General features: G+C 43.1%; 2 protein-coding genes across 4 annotated transcripts; one reads left to right on the top strand and one right to left on the bottom strand.

The window, feature by feature from the left end:
* Nucleotides 1–1,346: 1,346 nt before the first annotated feature.
* Nucleotides 1,347–9,222, bottom strand: LOC115208614 (diacylglycerol kinase epsilon-like). 2 transcript variants are annotated; one of them, XM_029776815.1, is made up of 11 exons: nucleotides 8,083–9,222; nucleotides 7,596–7,755; nucleotides 7,129–7,248; nucleotides 6,725–6,868; nucleotides 5,909–6,066; nucleotides 5,539–5,587; nucleotides 4,934–5,047; nucleotides 4,477–4,548; nucleotides 4,090–4,217; nucleotides 3,630–3,741; nucleotides 1,347–3,251 (listed from the first exon to the last, which is right to left on the bottom strand). In XM_029776815.1, exons 1-11 carry the CDS (start codon nucleotides 8,532–8,534, stop codon nucleotides 3,033–3,035), a joined length of 1,728 nt encoding a protein of 575 aa, XP_029632675.1. In that variant the 5' UTR covers nucleotides 8,535–9,222; the 3' UTR covers nucleotides 1,347–3,032. The 2 variants fall into 2 exon arrangements, with proteins under 2 accessions (XP_029632675.1, XP_029632676.1); XM_029776816.1 differs by having other exon boundaries at nucleotides 3,660–3,741.
* Nucleotides 8,419–14,517, top strand: LOC115208625 (uncharacterized protein C17orf67 homolog). 2 transcript variants are annotated; one of them, XM_029776827.1, is made up of 5 exons: nucleotides 8,419–8,547; nucleotides 10,525–10,676; nucleotides 13,384–13,472; nucleotides 13,733–13,885; nucleotides 14,155–14,517. In XM_029776827.1, the coding sequence occupies exons 2-4, from the start codon at nucleotides 10,619–10,621 to the stop codon at nucleotides 13,847–13,849; spliced, it is 264 nt and encodes an 87-aa protein (XP_029632687.1). In that variant the 5' UTR covers nucleotides 8,419–8,547; nucleotides 10,525–10,618; the 3' UTR covers nucleotides 13,850–13,885; nucleotides 14,155–14,517. The 2 variants fall into 2 exon arrangements, with proteins under 2 accessions (XP_029632687.1, XP_029632688.1); XM_029776828.1 differs by lacking the exon at nucleotides 14,155–14,517 and having other exon boundaries at nucleotides 13,733–13,986.
* Nucleotides 14,518–15,167: the final 650 nt, after the last annotated feature.

Raw genomic sequence — 15,167 nt, 5'->3', positions numbered from 1 at the left:
CCTAAATTGTGTAGGTCGTCTGAAATCAGAGTGGAGTTAGGGGGTGAGGTGCTGACTACTAAAACCTCTGTTAGCTACTTGGGATGTATCCTTGAATGGAAGCTTGGGAGGTGTGAGCATGGCCAATAAGGTGCTAGGGAAGGTTAATGCCAGGACTAAGTTTTTGGCTAGAAAGTCCAAGCTGCTTGATAAGGACTCCATGAAAGTGCTAGCTACTGCCCTCATTCAATGCCATTTTGACTATGCTAGTACTTCCTGGTTTGGGGGCTTATCTAAACTTATGAAGGGGAAGCTCCAGACAGCCCAGAATAAGTTGATCAGGGTAATATTGAAGGTGAGTCCACATACTCACATAGGCAGGAGCTGATTTCAGGAACTTAACTGGCTGCCTGTTGAGGCTAGGGTGTCCCAGATTAGACTAGGTTTGGTTTACAGGAGTATTTATGGTCCTGCGCCCAGATATCTAAGTGATTACTTTCCTCGTGTTAGGGATGCACACAATCACAGCACCAGATCAGGTGTTGCTGATGTGTGCTTATACAGGTTCGGGAGTAATGCTGAATTGCCTCTGCCTATAAAAAAACATCCTCTCTGGACAGCTGTAAAAATATGTTTGATGTCCTCTGTGCCCATATGAATAACCCCTATGATGTAACTGGAATGATGAGATAGATGTTCTTCTATGTTTTTGTTTTATTATTTCACTGCCATACTGTGTTCGATCTTGTCTAGCCATCTTGTCTCAAGAGGACCACAATGGAAATAAGTCCCAGACTTTGTGTGTTATCCTCGATGATTTTATTCATGTGCATGTATGGCTTTTAAGTTTTGTGTGCTTGTTTTTTAAAATTGTCAAATTAATAAACTAAACTACTTTGATGCTAATTAACATTTTCAAATCTGAGAGTAAATGGAGCTGAATATATTGATAAGTCACCTTGTCCGAGAGAGATTTACATGATTATCAAAACGTCACGCCAGGGTTAGCCTACAGGAAACACAGCCCTTAAGTGTTTTTAAAATAGGAAAAATGAATGGTGGAAAAACGATTGGAACCATTTCCCTGTTTGACCACTAGGTTTGATGGGTATTATGACGCCTCCAGTGTGGGGCTCTATACCCCTTAAACTCAACTCTGGACTTTGAAGCCAGTTCAACTGCAGTTTTTTCATTGTTCCCCTCTAATCAGGGACTGATTTTGACCTGGGACACCAGGTGTGTGCAATTCATTATCAGGTAGAACAGAAAACCAGCAGGCTCCGGACCTCGTAGGGTAAGAGTTGAACACCCCTGACCTATACTGTTTGAAATAACATTTCTGTCCACAGTTAAGATGCTCAGACCTGTTTCTAGAACATTCAGATTTGTTGTAAACACAGTAGAAGCGCAGATACACATAAAATGGGTGTCCTCAAGCAACGAGACATTACCCAACGGCTTAACACACACAAAGGGAATGTAAGCACTTGTATATCACAAGCATTGGCATTATATTGATAACTATGGACCTCTGAAGCTTTAGATGAACATTGACAATCCTCCCGTTATACAGTTGATGCCAATAGTTGGCTCTGGCTTAATCTCTTAAGCGCCGAGACGTTCCAGGTCATATTTTTTGCAGTCACGCTGCACAGATGATTAGGAGTGCTGATCTAGGATCACTTTTCCCTTATAGATCACAATGAATAAGATTATGTGGACGGGGGGGGGCCTGGTAACCTGGTGGAACCAATCTGATTGCTGTGTTAACCATTCTGTTCTACTGCACGTGATTTGAAATAGAATGGTGAACGCAGTGATCGGACTGGTTCCACAAGCCTAGGGACCTGCAGAAGTGCTTAGGGACAGGTGCACAGTGTGACTGCATAACAGACAACCTGGAACGCCACCTATAACTTTATATTATGGCTGTAACAAACCTTCTGATATCTCAACTTTGACCCTTGACCTCACTAAAATGACAAAACAGCATGACATTATTCCTGAAAGGTGACGGAGATTCAGAAAAACCCAATCACAGATCATTAAAAACATTCAGTGGTAATAAACATTACGACAGTCGACACACCATAGAAATAAAATGGCTAGATGCTAATCTATTTCTATGTGACAGACACAGGGTGTCACCTAGCGGTTTGTCTAGTGCTAAGCAGCACGAAGACAAAGTGTTTGAAATAAACTATCTTTCCATAGTAGACAACATCAACAAAATAGATACGGACAGAGTAATATCATAACCATACTTATGAACACTTTGATCAGTCGGGTTTTGAGGGACGGTACAATTCTAACGACGTTCTACGGAGTAATTCCTACAGTGCAACAACGAAGTGCCCAACACAAAAAGAGGTCTAATCAAGAAAAGGAAAAAATATTGCAAAAAAAAGTAGGTGTACGTTAAGACTGAGTGGATTATTGTGGTAGACATTTTGTCTCCAAAAATTACAATGCCGAAATGATAAAACCTGTGAATAAATCCTTCATAAGCAACGGATATTTCACTAGGAATGGTTAACTAGGAGTCCTAATAAACTCATTTTAAGAAATATAGTCAAGTAACAGTTTCTTAAGACTTAGTAACCACTAACTAGTGTCTGTCCAATACAGCACATTGGGGATTTGGCCAACATGGCAATAACAGTGCATCATCATGAAATAAGAGTAAACAAAACAAACGTCCAGTGATTGACTTACTAATATAAATATATATTCTATCATAGGAGTCGGAGTGTCGAGGTCAATGCTTCCTCCTGAGTCATAGACACACGCGGGGTCCATGTTGGGAAACACTGCCAAACTATTAAAACTATAGAACTGTTATAACTATAGAACGAGGGATCAGTGCAAATATACAGCCCATCCTCCACTGAAACATCTCCTTCCTTCCTTTACCCTGAGGCGGGAATATGCCTGAGCTCTGGCTTATATCATCATCTGGGGAGTGTGCAAGCGTGGCATTATGTCATCAGCATTTACTACAACGAACAAAGGAGGGGGATGGATGAAACGTTGGGGTGGTGGAACTTGGGGGCTCAGGCACGAGCAGAGGCGGGACCTGCTGGCTTGGGAGAGTCATGGGGGGCAGAGCTCTCAGCCTCGGAGGTGCTGGATTCGTCGTCGTCGTCCGTCTGCTCGGCGCTGTGGTAGAGCATGAAGGCTTGGGTCTTGTGGGTGATGGTGATGGTGCACGGGCCCTGGGCCCACGGCTCCCCGTCCACCTGCATGGGCATCCGGGACGTCTTCAGCACCAGCTACAGAGAGATAGGAAGGGAGAGGTGGTAAGAGAGATGGGCGGAGAAAAGCAAAGAAGGAAAGAGAGGAGGTTAATTTTAAAAAATACTTTGGAAGAGCTGAACAGTGATGAGCAAAGTAAAAGCATATTTTAAGTACATTGACATTCACTGTACATGAACTAACCACTTTTAAAGACAAAACTAGCAAATTACCCCGTTACTAATAAAAGATGGCCATTCAAACTGATACTGTATCTAGTCAGCTAAGGTCAAAATGACAGAACCAGGAAGGAAACACAGAATACACCAGACACAAATGTGTCCAGTACACCACAGCTGTCCTCTCACACTGTGGAGATAAAACAGCGAGCGGTGGTGATGGTGCTGTAACCTCACCCTGACTGTGTGGGCCTGGCCCAGCCGCACCGGGTTGGCCATCTTGACTTGGATCTGAGCACAGTGGAAGGAGCCAAACACACCGACCACCTCCAGCAGCCCGTCATCCAGCCTGGGAGAGAGGACAGGAGGGGAAAAAAACACTTAGAAAACGACACCTTAGGAAAAGCTTTATAGAGCATTCATAAAGGCTTCATAAGTCCTAGATATATGCTTCACAAATCACCCTTTAAATCACATGACATTAGCTTATGAATGATTTTTGAAGCATCTCTAAAGGTCTAATATAGAGTATATGGCTTCACAAGAAAGGACAAAGTGATCTTGAGTTATGCTTTCAGTGATAATACACAAGCAACTTTTCAATGGACATAGTCGGTCTGATGGTAGGGCTTTCGAAAGCCTTTACTGTCTCCATTTCTGTATTGTCTAAAGTCCTGTGTGAGCCGGTGGTGCTCACCGCGTAGGGGGGTAGGGCTCGTCCCCCATGCCCTCCCACAGACGACAGCCTCCGCCCCAGTATCCGATGTTACACACAATGATGCCCTCCAGACTGGGCAGGGCCACTCTCTCTCCATCCAACTCCAACTGTGGGAGCACACACACAATATTACTAAATGATATGAGTATCAGCTAGTTCAAGGAGGCATCCAGGGATTATACAATGCACAAAGAATGCTTGAGTTCATTTTAAGTTTGTGACATTTACCAAGGCAACGGAACATTCTATTAAATTCTTCCAGAGGCATAGAGGTGAAAGAGCGCACAATAGACACGAGAGTCGTTCCCTGAGGACACTGTGTGTCTGCCTGTGTGTTGTTTGTGTGTGTCTTTGTGCACACCTTACCTCAATTCTCTTATCCAGGTCTTTGCATTCTTGAACTAAGCAATCTTTGGTGCCATACATGAAATATACAGCCTAGAAGGAAAGGCAACAGTTTGACCGTTATAAAGGGGAAAGTAATATGGACAAAGGACATGTGCTATCAAAAGCAGGTCATGTTTGAACGAATTCAAATATTTATTACATTTTCACCCAAATAACCACTCCTAGACTATTCTGAATCAGCCATTTATAGAACAACTAACCACATAATTAATATTCAGTAAGTAAAAGCGTTTCCAAATGTATTTGACTAAGAGAGAAAAGTAGCATTAAAGAATTTTTTCCAAATTGATGTGTCGATCATTACACTCAAGCAACCACCCTGTATATTTCCTCTCATACTGTATGTAAATTCAACCGCGTGAATACATTTGCATATGTTTGTTTATATTTTCAGATGCGTCTTTGGCCGACTGACCTTGTTGATGATGCGGCTGGAGAAGAAGGAGGGGGTCTTCTCACGGTGGGTGTGGAAGTTGAGAGCCATCAGGGCATCCGGGCCCACTGAGAAATAGTTATTCATGGACAGGACCTGATGAGAATAGTACACACGAGTTAGGAGGTCCTTTGGTGAGCAAATCAAGGGTATAAACAGTGAATAATCAATCACGTAGGCTCTTCCAGTAAGCAGGATTATTAAGTTAACCAGCTAACGTTGATAAACAACTATATAACTTGTTTTTCTGGTTCATTAAAAACGCTGAATTTGTATATTGGTTGTTGTTTGTCGAGTCAATTATACCTCGTCAATTTTAAGTCCTTTTTCATAAAAATAAGTTCTTTCAAGCAATTTTGGACAGTTAGCTGGCTTACTGATTGATACAGCTTTCTGGAACAGCCCCATGATCGCAATGGATCACTTGGTTTCAGCATGGTTCTGGCAGTGGCAACACCAGAGTTATAGGTGTGATTCCTGTATGGGCCACACACTGAATATAGTATGTGTTGCTGAATTATATCAAAATGCAAGGCAAATGGACAAGATCAAAAGAGGCTAGCTAGAGAGGGTGAAATGCAACTCACCTTTGGCTTACGAAAGTAGAGCCCCTTTGAGGCTACCTGAACTTTCCACCTGTTAGGACATGTGGAGATAAAAATGTCATACTGGATCATTTACAACCATGTTACAACACAAATAGAACTAAGGATGTTGAGCTTTGCAGCGTTAGCACAGAAGGCTACGTTACATGAGCTTCGTAGCATTAGCACAGGAGGCTATATGACTTGAGCTTCGTAGCATTAGCACAGCAGGCTACGTTACATGAGCTTCGAAGCATTAGCACAGGAGGCTATATGACTTCAGCTTCGTAGCATTAGCACAGCAGGCTACATTACTTGAGCTTCGTAGCATTAGCACAGCAGGCTACATTACTTCCTCTGGCTCTCCACTGACCTGTCCATCTTGACCACCTCTGCTTCGAGGATGTTCCGGAGCACCTGCTCCACAGGGATCTCCCCGGCGTAGCCAGACCCCCAGCCCAGGGAGTTGGACAGGTCGTTCCCCGTACCCAGGGGCAGGATCATCACCCTGGGGATGAACTGATCTTGGCCCTGGAGACCAATACACACATGTGAAACAGACATCACGGTGCTGCTAACATATCTTCGTCCGCTGTCCCTGTCCCCATACCGGGATCAAACCAGTGATCCTATTTCGCCTCTACGGCCTATTTATTGCCTTACCTCCCAACTCTTCTACATTTGCACACGCTGTACATAGATTTTTCTATTGTGCTATTGACTGTACGTTTGTTTGTGTAACTCTGTGTTGTTGTTTTTGTCGCACTGCTTTGCTTTATCTTGGCCAGGTCGCAGTTGTAAATGAAAACTTGTTCTCAACTGGCCTACCTGGTTAAATAAAGGTAAATTAAAAAATTAAATAAAAATCCTCTGCTCACAAACACACGTGACCGCCCTCCTTCAAAACGTACCAACCGTTTGAGCTATCAAACAATATCTAATGCGATAGCTCCATCGTAAACATTTCAAGCTAGCTGAAAATGTTAACACAGGCACGCCATCTACAGACGTCTTATTCAATAATAACCAACAACAACAGTAGGTACAGCAACGTTAGTTGCAACAGCAGTTACGACAGTCTGGCATAGAGCTGCACGACTCTCATCTGCTCCTGCCACTGTCATGTTACACACACACACACACACACACACACACACACACACACACACACACACACACACAGCTTTACCTTGAGCTTCATGGTGTCGATGGCATCCAGCACCCAGCCCACGGTTCCGTCCCCCCCACACACCAGCACCCTAACACTGCCTGGAGGCAGCAGGGTGCACAGCTGCAGGGCCTTGGAGGGAGGCAGCTCCGACAGGTCAAACACCTGAGAGAGGAGAGGAGAGAGGAAAGGAGAGGAGAGGAAAGGAGAGGAGGAGAGGATAGCAGACAGAAAAGGGATGATATGGGAGGAAACAAAGGGGAAACGGTGGACGAGAGGGAGATGTTTATGCATCCCACCATCACCGCCTCCACAATCACTTTAACTCGAAAGATTGCCTACTGTGCACCAGTTCAATTTGACCTAGACATCTTAATAATTCCATAATATGCTCCTACAGGATGCTACACAGAGGACTGACTGACCTGGACAGGGTTGAGGATGGTGCGGAACTCTCCAAGCAGAGCCTCCCCCATGTTGTTCCCACTGCGAGTGTTGGCCAGGACCAGCACTGGAGTCCAGCTGCTCCCGCAGGCAGACGCCAGCTAGACACACAGTTAAATTTGCTTAATTTAACTTTTATTTAACTAGGCAAATCAGTTAAGAACAAATTCTTATTTACAATGACGGCCTATCGGGGAACAGTGGGTTAACTGCCTTGTTCAGGGGCAGAACGACAGATTTTTACATTGTCAGCTCAGGGATTCGATCCAGCAACCTTTCAGTTAAAATTAAAGTAAACGAAACCTGTTTCAAGCTACAGCCCAGTCTTCTAACCTGACTCAAGAGGGACTGGTAGTCGCTAGTAATGCAACCAAACAGTCGGTCCCGATCCACCATTTGGAACACCCTAACCCCAGACACTGACCCCTCCCTGCGTGTGACCTCTGACCTTGCTGTACTCATCGGGATGCCTGCGGCGGAGCTTGTTGACATGGTGGAGGTAGTGAGGGGGGATGATGAGGCTGCGGAACTCGCCCAGCTCACAGCGCTTCCCGTCCGACAGGCTGGCCTTGCAATCGTCGTGCACCATGGTCTGACACCACATACACCTGCCAAGAGACAAACACACACCCATCAGTGGGTCAAGCACAATTTATGTGGAGCTCACTGTAACGTCAAGGCAAAAGGTGGACAGAGAGCTGGTTAACAATTGTACGTGAAAGGAAAGGGACATGATATTAATTATTGTCAATTTGCAAATAAGGCAATTTCAGCTTCCCCGTGATTGAAACATTACAAATAGCACCCTCTCCATCCTTCGTGCCAAAACCAGACATAAAAGTTAACGCCTTCGCATCCCGCTGGGCTTCACTTTGATTAATGGGGCAGACAGAAACTCACACACAAATGACAGCCGAGATGCAAAATAACATTACCTAAAGTCACACAGCTTCGGTTGGTTCCCACATTGCTCCTTGCAGACCGCACAGACACTGCAGAGAGGGACGTTTCCCCGGACCCAGCGGTGCTCTAGTGTCCCATCCGTTTGGGACGGAGCCATAATCTCTTTGCACACAAGGCTCCGGTCGGCCAGACGCAGGCATGTCTCGTCGGCGCACACTCCACAGCAGTCGCAGAACGCCCCTTGTAGAATGTGTTGTTGGCATACACAGCAGTAGGTGGGCTTGTTGAACAGGTCGGTACAGTGCCAACCGTGCTTGCTCTTGCGGAAGAAGTCTTTCATGTGTATTTTCCGTTTGGAGCGTTGGACACTGCACCACAATGTAATGATCACGGGCACTACGACAGCGAGAGAGGTCCAAAACAGGAGTGTCCACTCTTCCCGTGACGATTGGTCACGGTTTCCCTCGTCCCCCTCCATAGACATTCGAGGAAGAGTGGTTGGTATTAACGCAAATAAACGAATCAAATCATAGACTATCACGAGAATTCACCAATATAAACATTGTGCGCAAGGCGCGCGCATCATGATGTCCATGCAATAGCTACGAGAAAATGACAACCTTCTCGTGTTGCGAAATAAAGCACAAATCAAGGCTCGAGCGAGATTGTAAACAATGACTGCCGTGATTTTTTTGTTGTTGCAAAAGACGTTGCTAGACGACGACCACCAAAATGTTAAATATTAGCTTAGTGTTGTTATCAGAGGCTATGCTAGATATAGTCACTGGGCACCTGATGTGCTCCTCACCTCTCCAGCAATGACTACATTAGAAGCTGATAATCCATCGTCTGTAAAAAATAAAATAAACATCCGAAACGCATGCACAGGCATTTATAATATTAAAGGTTGCATTGACGTGACAGCTTTATTACTATATCAATAACACGACCAAACAATAGATTCATCGATAAAACATATGTCACATTGCAAAACAGTGGCCTTCCCACCTAATGGCAGTGTTCAAGCGCGTCAAAACCGTGTTGTATCATGGGTACATTTTGACTGACTGATCTGCAAATAATATTGAGCAGTTATTTACATAGAGATAAGATATAGGACTCATCTTTGTATCTGTGCCATTGTAGAGTCTGTGACAACATGGGCAGCGCCATTGCGGCTATCTCCATTTTGAAGTAGTCCATTTTCTTCTTCCCGATTGGCTGATCCCTCCCGATGACCCGGTTGGACATGACTCCAAAGGGGTCACCAGGAGGGATGAGCCAATAAAGTCCCACCCAGTTGACTACATTAAAATGGTGGAAGCCCTCAATGGCGCTGCCCATGCTAATTGCCTTTTGGCCACTAGAGGTCTCTATCATTCTCTATGGTTATTTATGATGCAATGTGATTTGTAGATCAGTCAGTTTCGAGTCGTCTTTAAATCGGGCTGCAATGTCGAACGCCCCGATTATTAACAGTGTCGTCCGTTTTAATTGGCCAATATGCTAACGTAAACCATGACGTACGTTTTTACGTAGTGCTCAGCTGACTCTGGCAACTGAATAACATATCAAAAAAAGTTTGTTGAGGGGAAAGATTTAGAGCTTTTCGTTCAGTATATTAAAATAGTATTACTAACATTTGCCTCAAAGGCATCAAGACCCATCTACATAACATATTTATATTATAAACGCAGACAGAGCTTCACATTCACTGATTAGGCCTATAGGAAGTTACCCGTCATTTCTTAAATCTTATATTTAGGAAAAGCAGACACGTTATTTGGGAATTTCTACATGATGATAGAAAGAAGTTGAACAATAACTGTATTACATTACATTTGTCTGGAATGACTGTTAAAAACTAGGTACGCTGTCAAAAAATCTTGCAATCCAAACAGTGATAAGGCCAAAACACTATTTTCACGGCACTTCGATACTGTAGCAGGTTTGGATAATTTACGAAGGAGGTTATGATACTGAGGTTTAGGTTGGGAAAGGGTTATGGTTAGCGAAAATGCTATCCCAACCTTCTACGGAAATCACTTCGTATTGAAGTGCCGTAAAATAAAGTGTGGCCCAAGGCCGATAAGGCACATGGCCTAGTTTCCGGGAAACCAAGGACAAAACAGAAAACAGCCTTTAAATACCACTGCCTTGCGAAAAACACATCCATTAATCCTTGACAAGTTATCTCTGTATAAAATGAGTTTTGCGCGCCATCTAGTGGATAGAATCAGCATTGCATATTTGAAATCATGAAGCTGAAACTGCAACTGGATACAGATGTAATTCATGCTAGAAGAAAAATCTATTTGAGTACGGTATCAAAGTTCAAACTGATGAAAAACAAGTACATTGCATGCTATAATCACCACCAAATAAATGTCTCATGCCAGAACAGCAGGCACAGTGACACTCAACAGATGTTTTCACAGTTGTGTGACCCAGTTTTGTAATATTTGGATGGGGAGGTGATCGGTGATGTAAGACGAGAATTTACCCCCTCATCTCCTACGGACTGGGGTCTCAGTGCAGAAGTAACCGGGCAGGTGAGCTGAGACCAAGATGAAGAAGTTTGTGGCATTTTCCCTCTGTCTGGTCCTCTTGACCATCTACACAGCAGGTAGGCTCATTTTGAAGAGGTAAATTGCCTTTAGAAAAATGTATTAATTAACCTATTGGTGGCTTGTGAGTCTTTTAGAGGTCTCTAATAAAAGTTTATTTTAGCATTTTTTCCCCTAAATTTTAATGCAGTAGAAATGTTGTTTTAAGAAAATATGAATATGCAGTTGTTATGTAGTAATTAATGCTGTAATTTATATGGTCAAATAATTACATGCATAAAGAAAAGTAATTGCTGCATAATTAAACTTACAAAATAAAAATGCAATTCAGTCATGCACAGAAAAGCAAATATTGTGTTGTGTCATTGTAACTAGTAAATATGAAATTAAATACATTTCTGTTGTATGAAGATATTGCATGAAAATATGAAAATAAGCTAAACAAATAATTGTTCATGTAAAACCAAACAAATATGACATAATTGTTTTAACTGCATGCGCATAGCTCATTTAAATACTGTATTGATATGCCCCCTATTACAATATCATGTACTTCCATTTTGAAGCTCTTATCAATGCAGTTTCAAAATCATTGCAAAAAGCATGCATGAGCCCTGGGTGGTGCTTTGCCACGTCGCTGTGTGTGCCTGGCGCTGTTGACAGAGCCAGCCAGGTTCATTTTAATACCCCCTCGCAGGTTGGCCTTTGGGGGTCACGTGCTCCATGGGCTGGCCTGGCTCTCTGGAGAGTGAGGGAAATGAATGGGTACTTTGTTGCTCCACCAAAAAACAGCCTCCTAATGATATTCTGCTGCTGCTGGGGGACAGACAGAGACAGAGCTCTATGAGACTAGGGGTTGCATCTCAAATGGCACCCTATTCCCTATATAGTGCACTACTTTTGACCAGGGCCCAGTGCACTATATAGGGAATAGGGTGCCATTTGGGATGTAGACCAGGGGCTGTTGATCTGCATCCTCAGCCTGGTACATTAGAGAGTACACGGCTCAACATGTACCAGTCAAACAAACAGCAGCTTCTCCCCTATATCCTGCACACGCTGGGTGTGTGATGAGGGGGTTGTTGTTGACTGTTCGAAATCTAATGCAAGTTCTTCTTCCTGTTTAATGGCTGCAACTGAAATGGCAAGTCTGGAAATGTAGGTTAATGTTGTGTTTTGAGTTATAAAAGTCAAGAGCAACCAGATAGATCCAGGAGGAAAGAGTGGGTGACAAATAATTACCAATTTCAGGAAAATGACAAGAATATTGTTTTTGGTATATTGTGCACAGAGTACCCTATGTCACTGATGGTTGCAATATTTTCATTTGAGATAGATGTAGCCAAATGAAGGTTGACGTTCATTGTCATGAATCTTGCCCTGGAGGCAGAACTGAACGATGTTCTGCTAGATGGGCCAGCTGCTAAGTCAAAATTGGCTTTAAAGTTAGGGTTAGCGGTGTGGTTAAGGTTATGGTTAAGGTTATGTTTAATATCCAATTTTGGGGGGTATTTGGAATTTATTAGGATCCCCATTAGCCGCTGTAAAAGCATCAGCTACTCTTCCTGGGGTCCACATGAAACATGACATTATACATAGTACAGAACATTATTCTTCAAGGACTGAAATACATACATTTAAAATGTCACACATAGCCTACATACAGTGCCCTTGGAAAGTATTCAGACCCCTTGACTTTTTCCACATCCAGAGATGTTTGATTGGGTTCAAGTCCGGGCTCTGGCTGGGCCACTCAAGGACATTCAGAGGCTTGTCCCGAAAGCCATTCCTGCGTTGTCTTGGCTGTGTGCTTATGGTTGTTGTCCTGTTGGAAGGTGAACCTTGTCCCTAGTCTGAGGAACTGAGCACTCTGGAGCAGGTTTTCATCAAGGATCTCTCTGTACTTTTCTCCATTCATCTATGCCTCGATCCTGACTATTCTCCCAGTCCCTGCCGCTGAAAAACATCTCCACAGCATGATGCTGCCACCATGCTTCACCGTAGGGATGGTGCCAAGTTTCCTCCAGACGTGACGCTTGGCATTCAGGCCAAATAGTTCAATCTTGGTTTCATCAGACCAGAGAATCTTGTTTCTCATGGTCTGAGAGTCTTTAGGTGCCTTTTGGCAAACTCCAAGCAGGCTGTCATGTGTCTTTTACTGAGGAGTACATTTTTTGGTAAATTTTTTGGTCTCGGAGCTCTACGGACAATTCCTTCATCCTCATGGCTTGGTTTTTGCTCTGACAACTGTGAGACATTATATAGACAAACATTTCTAAAAACGTGTTTTTGCTTTGTCATTATGTGGTATGGTGTGTAGGTTGCTGTGGAAAAAAATATTTGATCAATTTTAGAATAAGGCTGTAAAGTAACAAAATGTGGAAAAAGTCAAGGGGTCTGAAAACGTTCTGAATGCACTGTATCAGTACATACACACAATATCTAGGTCTAATAAATAGTACAGTGCAAATTACAATACAATATATATAAAGTGACGATTCACAGTGTCGATTCACTGTAAGGTGTCCTTTTATCTGTTTTTTGAAAGTGGTTTGTTGCTAGCTTGAGTTGCCTGGTGTGGCAGAGAGTTCCATGTCGTCATGGCTCTATTAAATACAGTGCGTTTCCCTATATCTGTTCTGGACCTGGGCAAAACGTATGACAATAAATGCCAACCTGCGTAGGCAAACAGTAATGTTGCACAGTCAGCTCTTTGAAAACAAAGGGATATGGATGTCTTGAAATGCTTTCTCTCTCTATCGCCAGATGCAAACCCAATCATCAAGGAGAGCTATGCTAAGCAACTTCTGCGGACCAAGAGGCAGAAGCCTGGCCACCCAGATGAGCCAATGAGGGTAAAGTTCAAAGTGGAAAGGGCACAATTAGAAACCTGCAGCGGTGTGCTCATCCTTCTAAGAATCCATAAAAAATAGTTCACTTAACGGTTACCCTGTAATTTCTTCTGTTTTGATATGATAATGAGAGCTGCTTATGGCTTGATAAATGAATAGCTCTCTCTCTCTCTCTCTCTCTCTCTCTCTCTCTCTCTCTCTCTCTCTCTCTCTCTCTCGCTCTCTCTCTCTCTCTCTCGCTCCCTCTCTCTCTCTCTGTACAGGAGCACTTGCTCCACATGCAGGTTCTGGATCAGAGGGCCCAGGAGACCAACCTGGAACACTGGCTGAACCCCCACTGCTACCCCCGCTGTGACAGGAACTACGGACACCCCGTCTAACCCCCAGTGACCTCGCCTTGACTCCTGTCAGCCCAGGTCCCTGTCTGTCCAACACAACCATAAAACATGCCTGCTTGGGTCCCCCGAGTCATGTTCAGTAGGGAACAGAGTAGCAAAATGCGGTGTTACAAAAAAAAGAACTAGTAATCGGTTTCCTGCCTATTGAACACATTGTAAAGTACCCATAATTAGCCTATAGGAAGAAGCTGCCTTTTGACGCTGATCAGTTTTGTATTTCCCCCGATTGGTTATAGTTAGAATTGGGGTAGGATAAACTGATTCTAGATCATTTTTTTTGTCTACAGGAGAACAACTTTTTTTCTGTGTGGCGGAGGGCGCTGACGGCAAGAATGATGTCGACGACAATGATGATGATGACTATGATGATGATATGAGGGTGAAGCTAGGAGTATAACTCTATCACGTGCATTTCATGATGAAGCCTCAGCAGGGAACATTAGTGGCCATCAGTAGAGATGTCCATAGCTTATTCCAGCAACATTAGCGTATAGGAAACGTATTAAATGATGTTAACATCATAGAGGATACATGATCAGTTTATATGTAGATACAGTTATGAGAAATTATACATTGTATTATGTAAAACAATGTTTAAAAAAAACAATGATTGAATAAATAATCTAATCAAATAAAAGAAAATGCTCTAAACGTGGTGTGTTTTTTTTTCTTCAGTTTTGAAATAGGACTTCTTTGGAGAAAATAAAAACTAAGAAAGAGGAACTGTGAACTGGTCATGTGGGTTGACCCCGCTGCTGACCCGGGGTTACTATCGTAGTTTACTGATGTTTGGGCAATTTAAGACAGTGTCCTTCCCTCGAGTTCACTGTGTGACTCTGCACTGTGCTGTTACTTTCTCGCGCAGGAGGCTCTACAGAAGAACGGCATGCTATTGACCACAATGAATAACAACTTGTGAAAGGAAAGAGGGGAATTATTTGATACAATGTATTCAACGCTTTATCGCAGCTAAACTGAATGGCCGCGAGCACTAGGCTAATTCCTACGCAGTTCTGGGCGTGTGAAGGGAGTAAATATATCCAGACAAGAACAAATCCAGTTATTCTCCGAAGTGAATGTCGTCCAAATAATTATTAACATTTCGTAATATATCATTAAGCTGATAATATATATGGTCGTATACGACTGAACCAGTACACATTTTAAATGCAATTTAAGAAATGTGCTACTGATGTTTGGGCTGATTGATTGCCAAAAATATCGAACAATTATCGAACAAATATTGATACATTTGGTCAAATTTGTTGGAAACTTTTTTATTATTTGTATTATATCCCCA

Source organism: Salmo trutta, chromosome 14 (assembly GCF_901001165.1).
Source record: "Salmo trutta chromosome 14, fSalTru1.1, whole genome shotgun sequence".
In the NCBI taxonomy this organism is placed as follows: Eukaryota; Metazoa; Chordata; class Actinopteri; order Salmoniformes; family Salmonidae; genus Salmo; species Salmo trutta.
Note: the sequence above shows the minus strand (reverse complement) of the source record. Positions and strands in the feature narration are given on the sequence as shown.

Coding starts and splice junctions, on each gene's coding strand:
- LOC115208614 (XM_029776815.1), bottom strand. CDS start 8,534: ATGTCTATGGAGGGGGACGAGGGAAACCGTGACCAATCGTCACGGGAA. Junction 3,742..4,089: donor GAGCCCTACCCCCCTACGCG/GTGAGCACCACC, acceptor CCTCTCTCCCAG/GCTGGATGACGGGCTGCTGG. Junction 3,252..3,629: donor GCCAGGCCCACACAGTCAGG/GTGAGGTTACAG, acceptor ATCTCTCTGTAG/CTGGTGCTGAAGACGTCCCG.
- LOC115208625 (XM_029776827.1), top strand. CDS start 10,619: ATGAAGAAGTTTGTGGCATTTTCCCTCTGTCTGGTCCTCTTGACCATC. Junction 10,677..13,383: donor CTTGACCATCTACACAGCAG/GTAGGCTCATTT, acceptor CTCTATCGCCAG/ATGCAAACCCAATCATCAAG. Junction 13,473..13,732: donor ACCCAGATGAGCCAATGAGG/GTAAAGTTCAAA, acceptor CTCTCTGTACAG/GAGCACTTGCTCCACATGCA.